The following is a 12,451-nucleotide window of genomic DNA, read 5'->3' as shown; positions in this document are numbered from 1 at the left end:
TATGCGAGTTAATTGATGGCTGGCTCACGCACGCGCTACCGCTACTATCGATATGCGAAGCTTTAACCATTAGACGCCAGAATTCGACGAAACGCGTTTAATGTGTCACGCCTGGTATATCTATAGTAGTGGTAGCGCATGCGAGAGCCAACCGTCGATGAACTTGCATAAAGAAAAAGTCTGATGCCTGAACAGTTATCACTCACGCAGACACCCACGCGTGCCGGATTGATAGGTATCGTCTCTTGCTCGCCTGGGCATGCGCAGATAAGTTTTTATGCATAGTTTCTTTTCCGCCGTTGGGCGCCTTTTCAGTTAGTCGGCGTTTGCGTTGTCCCGACTTCTCTCTTACGTCCCTGTTTGCACGCCCAGTCTTTTAGAATGATCCGGATGGTGTTTCAGGGTCCCCTTCAGTCGACGACTCATAACAGTCGATAGCTTCAGTTTGACGTCTGTATTGGTGCGAGCGTGTAATGAACGGAGACTGCCTGTTTTCGTGTGCGTGTGTGTCGTACGACTGCAGTGGCTGAGGAGGGACGACGGGAAATACGCCGTGCTCCAGGACGTACTGCTCACGGACGACGAGTGTGAGTGCACTTCACGTATACGTCTGTACGATTTTGCTACCTTTTGTATCTTTCCAGTTATCTGTAGCATAACCCGCGCGCGCCTACATCGCACATGCATACGGCATTACTCAAAGAAGCGTGTCCTTGAACGATAGCGTGGCAGAAACTTCTCGTGACGCGTTAAACAATCATAATGCATCGGTGGAAACGTTGTAGCATGGCGCAACTGATACGAAAAAAGAAAATCCCTTGAGGTAATTATATTTGTGACCTGTGGGCTCACGCTTGCAGGTTAAAGGGAACTCGATAACTTCTTTCATTAGTACAGATTTTTAGCATAATGTTAGCGCTTTATCGTTACTGTGCTATCGCCTTTCCGCAACCCTCGTAGGTTCGCGCACGCGCTGTCAGTGCAAGGAATAGCGCCTGCTGTTTATTGTCGGTTACGGCAGTGTGAGGCGCGGAATGTGGGAAAATTTCGGGTCGGACCTGTCGCCTCTAATGCAGAGTGCGAGCCTGTATGCAGCAGGCGTTCGTGACCTACGCATGTTATCCGATAAATCAGAAGCGCCACGTTACTACTAACAAAGCAGGTATTTATACCTGTAGTGGAAGCCGTGTCCCATGAACTTTCGTCACCGACTGTATACACGGGCACAGCGCTCTGGTAAATCTCTGCCGAAGCGTTCTGATCCGTAGCAGCTCCGTGCGCTTAATGTATACAGACGACTTGTTTCAACGAAGCTTTGTTGTTCTAACGGCTCGCGCTCGTTTAACCGAAGGAAGTGGGTACAAAAAAAAAAAGATTTAGATTACGATACGTTCCTTTCTCTGTCTGGCCGCGCACATACAAAAGAAGACGGTAATAGGAGCGTTTTTTTTTTCTTTTTGAGTGAGTCTAGCCTAAGCGGGCACGGCGATCTGGAACACTGCATCGCTTCCAAATGGTCTGTTTGTAACATAAAGAAGCTCACTTTAGCGGCCCGCGTTTTCCTTTTATCTTTATTTCAGGAAATGCGAGATTACTTACGCTAGAAAGCGCGAAGATAATAGGGATCGCATTTTCCCGAATAGGAGGGACTCAGCCGAGTAACTTCTGGAATGCGTAGAAAACCGGCAAAATAACATCGGGGCTGATTAAGGTGTATAAAGGCAGCGGAGCATATGTTTAGTCGATATGTTTTGTTGTTTCTCGAGATTTGAGAACATCATGTGAGCCTTTGCGTGTACATCTTTGAATATCCGTGGTGCTATAAGCGTCTATTAAAGTAAAACGGATGTTTTGGAATAGTCTGTATGTGCTCATCGTGATGGGAAAAAAGGGCGCCCCGTTTTCTTTTTTTTTTTTTCATCAAGATGTACTTATTAAAGTATAGGGGAACGCAAAAGTACAAAGTTATACGGCTCAGATAGCGCCAGTCTTTCATACTCTGTTCTTGTTTTTCTTATGTATTTTTTGGCTGGTTCTTTATTGTGAACGAAATGGGCCGCGAAAACATTTTGCTAAGCCTTCACTGCAACTTAAGCTGCAGCGTATGCGGTCTGCATGGCTTGTCTAGCTGCATCAGCTCGCGCCGTCGTTGTTGCTTTCGCGTCGATGCTGAAAGAAAATTAAACGCGAATAAACTTTGAAAGACTGCAATGACTACAACGAAACAACGCGAAAAAACGATCACACGGGAACAACAGGCACAGAGCAGCGCTGGTCGTGTCTGTTCTACCTTTGCTTTTTTTTTTTTTTTCGCACTGTGTTGCATTCGTGAACACGAATGTTACAGGTATAAGAAGCTCGTTTTTTTATTTTTCGCCTCGTACTCCATTTTCGTGGCATTTGATTTCTACTAGGTGGCGTCCTCTCGGTCTATAACTAAGCCTACTTTGTTCCAATTATTTAGAATACAATGCGAGGGGCCGACAGTTTCTCGGAGCAAATCTTTGACGCCCGACTGCCCTGTTTTAACGAGGAGAAGGATTTGTTACCGCAGTGCTGTTAGTTCCACGGCCATTTTCAACAAAACCTTTTCCTGCAGGCCATTTTCAAGCGGTTTAGAAGGCTCGTCTTATGGCGGCGTAGGTGGCATAAAACGATAAATCTTTGAACAAATAAAGTGCCGAATATTTGCTTCCGAACGAATAAATGTTCTGTTGCGTATGCCTCTATCGAATGCACAGCAATATTATTTTATTTCCCGTTTTTTTGCCAGTAGTTCTTACTCTCTGTTTGCCGTGCCGCGCGTTACCAGCTCTGGTTTGAAGGTCGGATTGAGGTCGCATTTGGCACAGGGCCGCTATTTACAACAAGGTCTTACTGTAAAAATTTTGGTAAGGGAGTGTTTCGGCCAATCACGATGCGGGACATGTCATTAGCCAAGCCGGCTTACCAATGGGAAAACGCGCTTACGAAAGAGAATTTTTTGTGAATTCGGCACCAGATTTTTGGATTTCTATTTTCGCGAATTGACTGAGCTGAAGGAAGTTTGTGACAAAGTAAACGCGCAAGGCGCTGTAGTAATTGAAAATTCTGTAAACGAGTTGGGCGGTTGGGAGTCATCGAATTATAAGGTCTTCGAATACAAGGCCAAAGCCTTATAGATGCCTTATCAAATGTGAAAATTGACCGTCGGAGTCCCGCGGCGTCGGCGTCAACACTAGGGAATAAAAAAATCATCACGTGATGGCGTGTCCGTATGACGTCTTTACGACGTCAAATATCGCCAAATTTATGACGTCACTGTGACGTCACATTGTGACGTCGTCATACGAAATGATCGTTTGGTCAAAGGTTGGCCGATCACGGAGGCAGTGGAAAACTCGGTGAGGTGCCGAAAGCTTGCAATGCCTCCGATCCTGGAGGCAGTGCAAAACCACGTCAGGTGCAAAAGCTTTGGGAGGAAGGCGGGAAAGGATCAGTACGTCGACTGAGAAGAAAAAGGAGACGGCTTTCGCCTTAGCGAATGAATGAGGGACTTTGTGAGTTTAGTTGTTGGAACTGCTCTAGACGTCTCCGCGCTTGAGAGGCAGATTGAGGCAATGATATGAGAGGGAAGCGAAGGAATAAGAACAAAGTGGGCACGCATGATGGCGCAGTCTGCTTGCTTGTTGACCGCCAGGCTCTTCGGCAAAAAGGAGGGCAAGGTACAATAGCTCAAATCCTTTATCTGTTTGTAGAGACTTTGTCTGCTTCCCGGGCACATCCGTCTCGGCGCGCGCATGTTTCCTTGCCGACAAGGACGTCTGGATAGCCCGTCTTGTGAGCGTTGCGGTTTTTGCGACGAGATACTGGGGCACCCTATGTTAGAGTGCCCCGCAGTCGCTGAGCAGCGTGCTTACATCGATGTACTAAGGCCACACAGTCTTCTAGGACGAAGGTGTACCAGCCTCGACGATTGCCTCTTCCCGAGTGTATGTATTTCTCGACGCGACTGCAGGCACATCGCGTCCTGCTGACTTTTCTTCGCGAAGCTGACCCGGCCTTTTATTAGTAGAGCTTTTTTGTATGTAGCAACTTGCGGGTTGTATGTTCCATATCTTCGAGAGCTAAGAAGTAGCTGGCGCATTATTTCAATCAATCAATCAATCAATCAATCAATCAATCAATCAATCAATCAATCAATCAATCAATCAATCAATCAATCAATCAATCAGCATTTTATTTGAGCATTAATGACACTCAGTGACTCTTGGTGGGTACAGACAAAAAGCCACAAGAAGCATTTGTGTGCCAACGTCACATCACATCATAACAGTATTAAAAAAAAGTGAAGCTTTTGTTTTTGTTCATGCTCCTACCTTACCTTTGTTATTTATTGTTGCTGTTCATCTATTAACTGTGGCTCGCACCCACTGTGTGGCATTGGCCAAAGAATTGAGTGGTTTTATGAATTGTTATAAAACTTCAGAGTGGGGTAGTTTATAGAATAGAAACGTTACAAACTGTATTTTCTCATCTATTCTTCCTGTATTCAACTCCTAGTTCAATCCGCCTTTCTGACGGCGCCACGGCGCATGCGCCGTTCCCCTGTCGCGAAAATCGCGAAACGCTGTGATAGGGTCTCCGATCTCGGAGGCTTTTGTTCTGGCGAGACTGGTTGTCCCGGATCACCCTGCAAAGCTCCGCCCCTCTCCCCCCTTCTAAAACGGCAGAGGGCAGCACAGGAAAATGAAAAAGGCGGATTCCCATCTTCCTGAAAAGCATACAGGTGCCGTGCCCCTTTCGGTGGCATTTGCCAGCCGGCTCCATCCCTGCTTTATCTTTGTCTTTTTACGTGTGTTCGTGTGCATGTTTTCATATTAAGTAACAAATCACAACTGCCAGCAGGCCAAATGTCAATTAGAAAAGAAACGCGCCGGTGGAAACGTGTTTTTATTTTCTTCTTTCATTGGGAATGCGAAGTTGGGACTGAAGAGCTCCTTCCTCGGCATAGACGTTTGCTTAACCTTCTTGCAAAAAATAAATAAATAATAAATTGGAGAGGTTCGTGAGGAATATCAGATAAGCAGCGAACGATGGCGGTGTTCGAGAAGGAGTAGAAAGGAATAACTCCACAGGGGCATTACTTGCTCAGCTGCGCTTTAGGTCTCGATAAAGGGCTACAGCTTTGCTAGCTCACGACTCAAGGCAGGATATAATCTAGTTTGGAGACTCGAAGTGGAGTCTCGAGTTTGCAGTGCTCTATCTGATCGGCGACGCTGCGTTGGGTGCGAGGAATGTGCACTGTGAGCCGCCTCTTCTTCTTGCGCTCCTTCGTTCGTTTCTTTGAACTCTTCAACTATGTAGAATTTGGGAGCTGCCATTCTGCGAAACCTTTTTTTTTTTTACAGCGGAGATGTATACACCCTGAGAAAGAAAAACGAGTCCTTTGACTCTTCTTTGAGAGTTCTGGCTTGCCACGTATATTACTCTCTTTAAAGAGACACGTGAACTCCCTTGGGAGAGTCATGGGACCTACAAGAGAGCTAACGTGTTTCTTTAAAGAGAGTCATGTACGTGGCAAGTCAGCACTCACCGAAAGGAGTTACACATACTATTTTTTTTTTTTTCTGGTGCTGTGTATTTTTTCCTGAGCGCCTACGAAAACGTATGGGCCACACCAATTAGACAAACTCCACCACTCACCACCGGTCCACTAAGAATGAAGAAGGGAACGCACGGGTGGCAGACATCAATTAGCATCGTGCACGAAAAAATATTTGGGGTTTTACGTGCTAAAACCGCGATACGATTACGAGGCACGCCGTGGTGGAGGACTCTGGGTAATTTCGACCACCTGGTGTTCTTGAACGTGCACTGACATCGCAAGTATACATGGGCCTCTAGCATTTCGCCTCCATCGAACCCGCGACCTTCGGGTCGGCAGCCGACCACTGTAACCGTCGTATCACCGAGGCGTACCGTGCACGAAGCGCCAAGCGCATGCGACAAGCCAGACAAGACGACGCATGTCATGAAGCTGAGAACGCGGCAAAAATACGCAAGCACCTTGCTGCTCATATAGAAAACTTTAAAAGGGGCATACGCTAACTTCAAGAGACTTTCTGGACGGCCATTTCGGAATAAATAAATAAATAAATAAATAAATAAATAAATAAATAAATAAATAAATAAATAAATAAATAAATAAATAAATAAATAAATAAATCGAAGGAACTTTTAGTTTTTTATTTTAGTGCGTGATCGGCTGTAGATCGAACTTCTGTGCCACCTTTGTGCCGTGTGCTCTAAACAGCTTCGGTGGTCATCCAACTTCACAAAGTGAAATGGCTCGCAATGAATTTTTTTAATGGATGTTCTAAGCTTTTTTGGATTCTTCTCTACATTCTGCATTTTTGGATGTGCTTGAAGAACAAGAACACAGCGAGGCACGCCGAAAAACACAAACGGAAGCGCTGCTTTCAGGTGCGCCCAAAAATACAGTATATTCGAAATAGCCCAAAAAACTGCACTTCTTTACATTGGTCGTCGACGTTACATGCGCACCCCCTGCAACTACATCGATGGCTCAGCAGTGGTGCACGGCGGCTACAGTGGCGCCGGTGCGCATTAAGGTGTGACACATTTAATGCCTCGCGCATGCAGATGAGCTTCTTGCCTGTTCTTTGTCGGATGCTGGGCGAGGAGTTCTTGTTAATTATCCTAATGAGTCTTCGCTTGTAGAGCTCCGCGCGTAAAGGCGCGTGCCCAATCGCATATTGTCGATTCGCTGCACATTTTGTTTTGCTTCAATTTGTAAGTATTTCTTTGTGTCGTGCGGTTTTGCTCCCCATTGCATTGCCTCTTACGCGGCTTTTCTGGGTGTAACCTGTTCATCGATTTTTTTCCTATCTCTGTTTCACTGGCTCTAACAAGGTGCGTCTTGTTTTTGCGGTGTTGTCCATTCGTGTTGCAAGTGGGTCAAAAGCCGATTATCAAGCGTTACGCCCCTTGCAGCTGCGCACCTCTCAAATTATTATGTTTTGTTCCTTACAGTCTCAACGGTCGTTTTTCTTTTTTATGCGTGAGTTTTTCGAGAGCACTTACGGCACCTTTGCTAAGCCGCGACTATGTACATTGGCGTGGTGGGCCGTCGCCATGGTGAATTCTTCATTAACAGAGTAGTATGGAAAATGCTACTGAAAATACCGATGTACGAAAATATCAGCTTATAAAAAAGTACGAAAATTAACACGACCTTTGAATTAGATAACAATATAGTGCGAAGGAAATATAAGTAATCAGTACATAAAATACTTCATAATCACTTACCGCTGTATTCACCACGCAGAATGGAAATATCTGCCGCAATATTATTTGTTTCTTTTTTTGTCTTTTCAAAGCGGATATCAGAACGATGTCTTACCGACAATCGAAGATGACGAGAACGAGGGAGAGCGAGTAATGGCCCTATTCTCTCGAAAAATGGTTCTGCAAGGCCATTTATCTTGGTCTACAGAACAGGTGGCATTCCATGTCTGATAGCTCGTATTGGTTCGTCTACGTGTGTATTGAATCTATTTATATGTTCGACGATATATATGGTATCGCATTTACATTGCAGTGTTTAATCCGCTTCACGACGTGTCAGATAGCGCGTAGGTACTCGCAGCGGTAGTGTATTAGGATGGTGCTTGACTGCTGACCCGAAGGTCGTGGGATCGAATCCCGGCCGTGGCGGCCGCATTTCGACGGAGACGAATTGCTAGAGGCCTCTGTGCTTAGATTTAGGTACTCGTTCAAGAACTGCAGGTGGTCAAAATTTCCGGCGCCCTCCACTACGGCGTCTCTCATAATCATGTCGTGGTTTTGGGACTGAAAACTCGAACAGTTATTATATATCAGGAAACCACAAACGCCGACTAGCAACTGAAAAGGTGCACGTCAGCGGAAAAGACAGTAGGCACAAAAACTTATCTGCGCATGTAGATAAGCTATCATCATCATCATCATAATCATCATCATCATCATTATTATTATTATTATTATTATTATTATTATTATTATTATTATTATTATTATTATTATTATTATTATTATTATTATTATTTCCATATCGCGGAGGATACAAGGTGCGGCGCCAGTATACATGCTGGGCGGCTGGAAGCCTAGAATTGTGCGTAGCGCGCTTTAACGTAAGCCAGCACACGACAAAGCGGGGTGTCGCAACGCCGGCGTGAAAAGAGCGCAAGCGCAGAGGCAAGTCCATGGCCGGCTGTGTTGAAATATACGCTCCTCCCTTCGCGCGCTGACTGCGCTGACTTGGCAAAAGGCCGTTGGCCGCTGCTATCACGGGCGCCCAGCAGGGCCCCCCTGCTGGTATATCTGTTTGCGCTGCTCGCGCTTAACTATGATTGACGACGACGCTCCCGTCAGAGGCCTCCATTCTCACTCTCTCTCTCCATCGCTCGTTCTAAAGGCCCCGTCCCTGTGTTCCTTCTTTGGTTCCCTATGTTCCCCTTGTGTTGACACTCGTCTCCGCTAGTTCCCCTGTTACGTCCCTCGTCGTTTCAATTTCTCCACCCTCTTTTATTCGCGCTCATTTTCCCAAAGTTTCGGTTCCTGTCTTTTTCCTTAATTACGCTTCGTGACGCTACCTATGTTCCCTTTGGCGTTCATTGTTCATTCTTTATTCCCGTTCACCTCTTTCAGGGTGGCTGGATACTACAGTTGGCCCCAAAATTTAGAGACCACTAGTTCTGAGAAAACTTCGTATTTTCATAGAAGTTCGTGGCTGTCTTCGGTTGAGCTACACAGTAGATCTAGTTAGTGCGTTTAGAACCGGCCGGAAATCTAAAGTCAAGGCTGCCCAACGAAGCAGCGGGAATATTCAGCATTTTCTCCGGTCTCGTGGTCCCTAAACCTCTGACGCTGACTGTACGGTCGCTCCCAGTATGACTTGCAACACGGGAACCCGTGGCCTCACGAGCTGAAAGATTGCGCATGGCTTCCACTAGCCTTTATTTCTTCGACTAAACGGTATTTTGTCACTTGTGGATGATCCCCGATAAGAAAATATCAGTTGGTTGTAAAAATAAGGGCAACTTGAAGCCATGCGCAATCTTTGAACTCGTGAAGCCACGCGCTCCCCACGTTGCAAATCATGTTGAGCACGACAGTACATAGGCTAACCTCCCTGTCTTCGCCTGTTTTCCCGTTTGTTTCCCGTTTTCATTACGCCTCCTCCCTTTTTCTCGATTCTCCATATACTGTATTCCCTAACCCACTTTACGCATGGACAGCTGCTGCCGTTGAGGTGCGGCTGCTGCAGAACGGTGCGCTTGTTTTGTTCCCTCGTCTACGTCTTTGTCCCGTGCTGCGCCGCTTTCCTATATTTAACTAAGCACCAACTAGCCCAGCAACGAGTTTTGTTCGACTGCTGCAGCCCTCGCGCTCCCTATTTCCCCTTTTGCGCACGCCCTTCCCTTCCCCATCCATATATTGCGGTCCCGTCTAGGTGGCTTTTGGGAAGGGGGAAAAATGGCAGCTTCGTGTAGCGTAGTTATAGCACTTGGTGCGCGCGCTCTCTCCTCGCGCTTCCCTAAACTTCCATAAGAGTAATTTTTCACGTCTCTCGCCGCGCGAAGTTCTCGTTATCTCTCCAAATGCCCGCGCGTCGCGAGCTCACGCAGCGTTTCCCTATAGTATGCGCCGTCCCTCATCTTTCCCGCCGTATACGCAGAGTGTACCACGCTGCGATGGTGGTGTACCCTGCCGCGGGTAATTGCCGTTCGCGCTCTTCATGCGCCCTATTTATCACCGCGCTTAATTTCACCTCCGCTCGGAGCTGCTTCTTCCTCTTCATCGGCTTCTTCGCATTTTCGCGTCGTCGCGTGTTCTTCAAGAGGAATGGAACCCGAAGAGTAGCGTCGCCTCCCTAGCCTTGCTTTCGTTCATCGATAACCATAACGCAGATGAGCCTCCGTTATTGACCCCTCCTCTTTTGTCCGGTTTCCCTGCTATCTTGCCCGTGTTTTTTTTTGTTTTTTTTTTTGCTTCTATTCGTTCGTCTACTCGTGGTTCCTCGAAGTGAAAATGCACGGACGATACCTTGTCACTGTGAGCCGTTCAAGGCCTCCACATATAAGAGTGTTAATTAATAAAACTCTCATGTTTTACGTGCAAAAACTACGATGCTTTTAACAGGCGCACGGTAATGGAACACTCACAATCAAATTTTCACCATCTGGGTTTCTCCAATGCCCACCTGAATCTAATAACATATTATGGTGGTCGTTTGAGTGCGCTGTGACCGTGTCTGAAAGCGGCGAGTTCAACAGCTTTAAAGCTCTACAACGAGAACAACCAAGGCACACAAGTCATGTTGCCCCTTCATTATCATGTATTGGCCCGCTTATTTTAATGGTAATGCTTAGTTGCTCTTTTACATCAATTTTTCAGAGCACCAGGAGCGCTCTGAAACAGCCACCCGGATGTATCATAAGTATACGGACGTTTATTTATTTTTTTTTTTTGCATTTCATCCCCTATCGAAATGCACTCGCCGTTGGCCCGGAGTCGAACACATGTCCTCGCGTTTCGCGGCGTAACTCATTAATCACTAGGCCACCACCAAGTAGCAAATAGGATAACAGTAATCGTTCGAACATGCTAGGCGCAGTAGAAAACTCGAAGAACTAAAATCAGGTAATATCGATCCCTTTTTCTCCCTCACGAACCCTTTTATTTCGGGACTTCGCCATCTTCCGAGTCGAACTGCACCTCACTCCGGTGCCGTCATTGTCTTCGAACGTCTAGATGGGAACGTCGCCGGAACCCCCATCATGCGAGCAGCATCGAACTCTGCACTCTTTCGCTTTTCTATCCCCTTTTTTCCTCAGTGCGTGCCGCTGTTTTCGCGTCTTTCTTCCCTCGTTTCCCGTTTCTCCATTACGTTTCTCGCAGTGCTCGGCACTGCAGTCTAAAGGCGCTGACGCGTTGCGTGGAACGGAGAGGAGGACCGAGAAGCGATGCGAGGGAAAGGGAATAAGAGAGTGGGCGAGTACCCCGTCCGGTCGAGGCGTCTTCTTCGCCGCTGCCGCTGGCGCCTTGTTCTTCAACGTCTTTGGGGGACGTCGCGCCATTCTTCGCAGGGAGAAAGGGAAAGTGGGAGTTAAGGGAGCGAGGTGTACGGGCGATATCTCTCGGCCAAAAGGAGCTTGTACGAGGGGTCGTTTGGGAGCGCCGCTCGCGCGCGGGTCTCCGGATAACTTCTCCCGACTTCTCCCTTTGGTGCACTTCCTTTTTTCGTCCCCATCGACCCCTTGTACTCCTTCCCCTCTCCGTATTGCACGATGGAACGCATTACGCGCCACGGGTAGGCGCGAGTCTGGGTCGAATGCGTCGCCATCTCGCGTAGAAGTACGGACAGGCATGCACGCACATATATAGGCCACACTGAGAAAAATATACACATAGGGAGCAGAAAGGAAGAGGCGGTAGGGATGGGTGGCCTCAGAGCATTGCTGTTGCTGCTTGCAATCACTCGCGTCCTCCTCACTCCTTGCATCAAATGCATTTCACCCTTCCCGTTGTATGTTTGTATCGTCGGCGTGCTTCCCTATGTAATATCCCGTTTCCATCCCCGATGTCCCTAAATAAAAAAAAGGGAGAGCGCGCGGTGCTTTTTTTCGGCAGCGTTGAAGGAATTGCCTTGCGCTCGCGCTGCTTGCTTGTCTACGCGCCGGTGCGGATCTGGCAGAGATTGGGCAGGGCGGGACAAGGGCGCGAGACTTTAGTGTGAGTTATGGTTCGAGCACCACACGTCTTTCTTCTCGTGTCGTTCTTTCTTTATTTCTTTCTTTCGTGTTCGGGCTCGTATGGTTGCATACGCGAGGCGCTCGTCTGACTCAGGGCTCGTTATAATAAAGCCACGACGTTTGCGACATTGTGGCCTCTGCCGGCTTATATATTGTTCAGGAAATGCGTGCTCCCGACTTCGCATATCGTTCTGGACTCCGTCTTTTAATCTTTTTTTTCTCTGAAGACGCCTCCGTCCCTAAGCCACTTTCTTTGCATGTTTCATTTTTTTCCTTTTTACTTTTGCTTATTTGATTGCGATTGTTTTAAATTACGCGGTAAGCATAATTTATGTACGTCTGGTTGACCTCCCTGCCTCTCTTTCTTTCCTCCTCTTTCGCCACACTTTCTTTTGGAAAGAAGTGCCCGGATAAGAAGGAAGTATTTAATCTCGGATTTAATCTCGCATTAGCGACGTGTCGGTGCCGTCGCGCCGAATTCATGCAGTCCTCATTGTCACGCCTTTGTCGCGTTGTCGTTTCCAAGAAAAATAAGCGCGACATTGAGCCGAAGCCTGAATAATGGACGATTAGGGTACATATGCAAGGTGTGTAACAATCATCAGGACCCCGTCAAATAGTAACGCTAGCCGTCCTCGTTATTGTCGCGCAAA

General features: G+C 47.1%; 2 protein-coding genes across 5 annotated transcripts in view; both read left to right on the top strand.

Moving 5' to 3' along the window:
- Positions 1 to 12,451, top strand: part of LOC119406943 (adenosylhomocysteinase-like 1) — a 277,734-nt gene that overhangs the window by 110,889 nt on the left and 154,394 nt on the right. Inside the window, exon 2 of one of the 4 annotated variants that reach the window (XM_037673736.2) lies at positions 524 to 587. The exons of the other annotated variants lie outside the window; for them this stretch is intronic. Within the exon in view, the coding sequence (XP_037529664.2) occupies positions 524 to 587 (64 nt within the window). The remainder of the gene's footprint in view (positions 1 to 523; positions 588 to 12,451) is intronic. 4 annotated transcript variants of the gene reach the window in all.
- The window catches only part of LOC119406953 (uncharacterized), a 487,035-nt gene that overhangs the window by 371,809 nt on the left and 102,775 nt on the right, over positions 1 to 12,451 (top strand). The window lies entirely within an intron of this gene.

The sequence above is a fragment of the Rhipicephalus sanguineus genome, chromosome 10 (genome assembly GCF_013339695.2).
Source record: "Rhipicephalus sanguineus isolate Rsan-2018 chromosome 10, BIME_Rsan_1.4, whole genome shotgun sequence".
Lineage (NCBI taxonomy): Eukaryota > Metazoa > Arthropoda > Arachnida > Ixodida > Ixodidae > Rhipicephalus > Rhipicephalus sanguineus.
The sequence above is the reverse complement of the archived record's forward strand: the minus strand, read 5'-3'. Positions and strand labels throughout refer to the sequence as shown.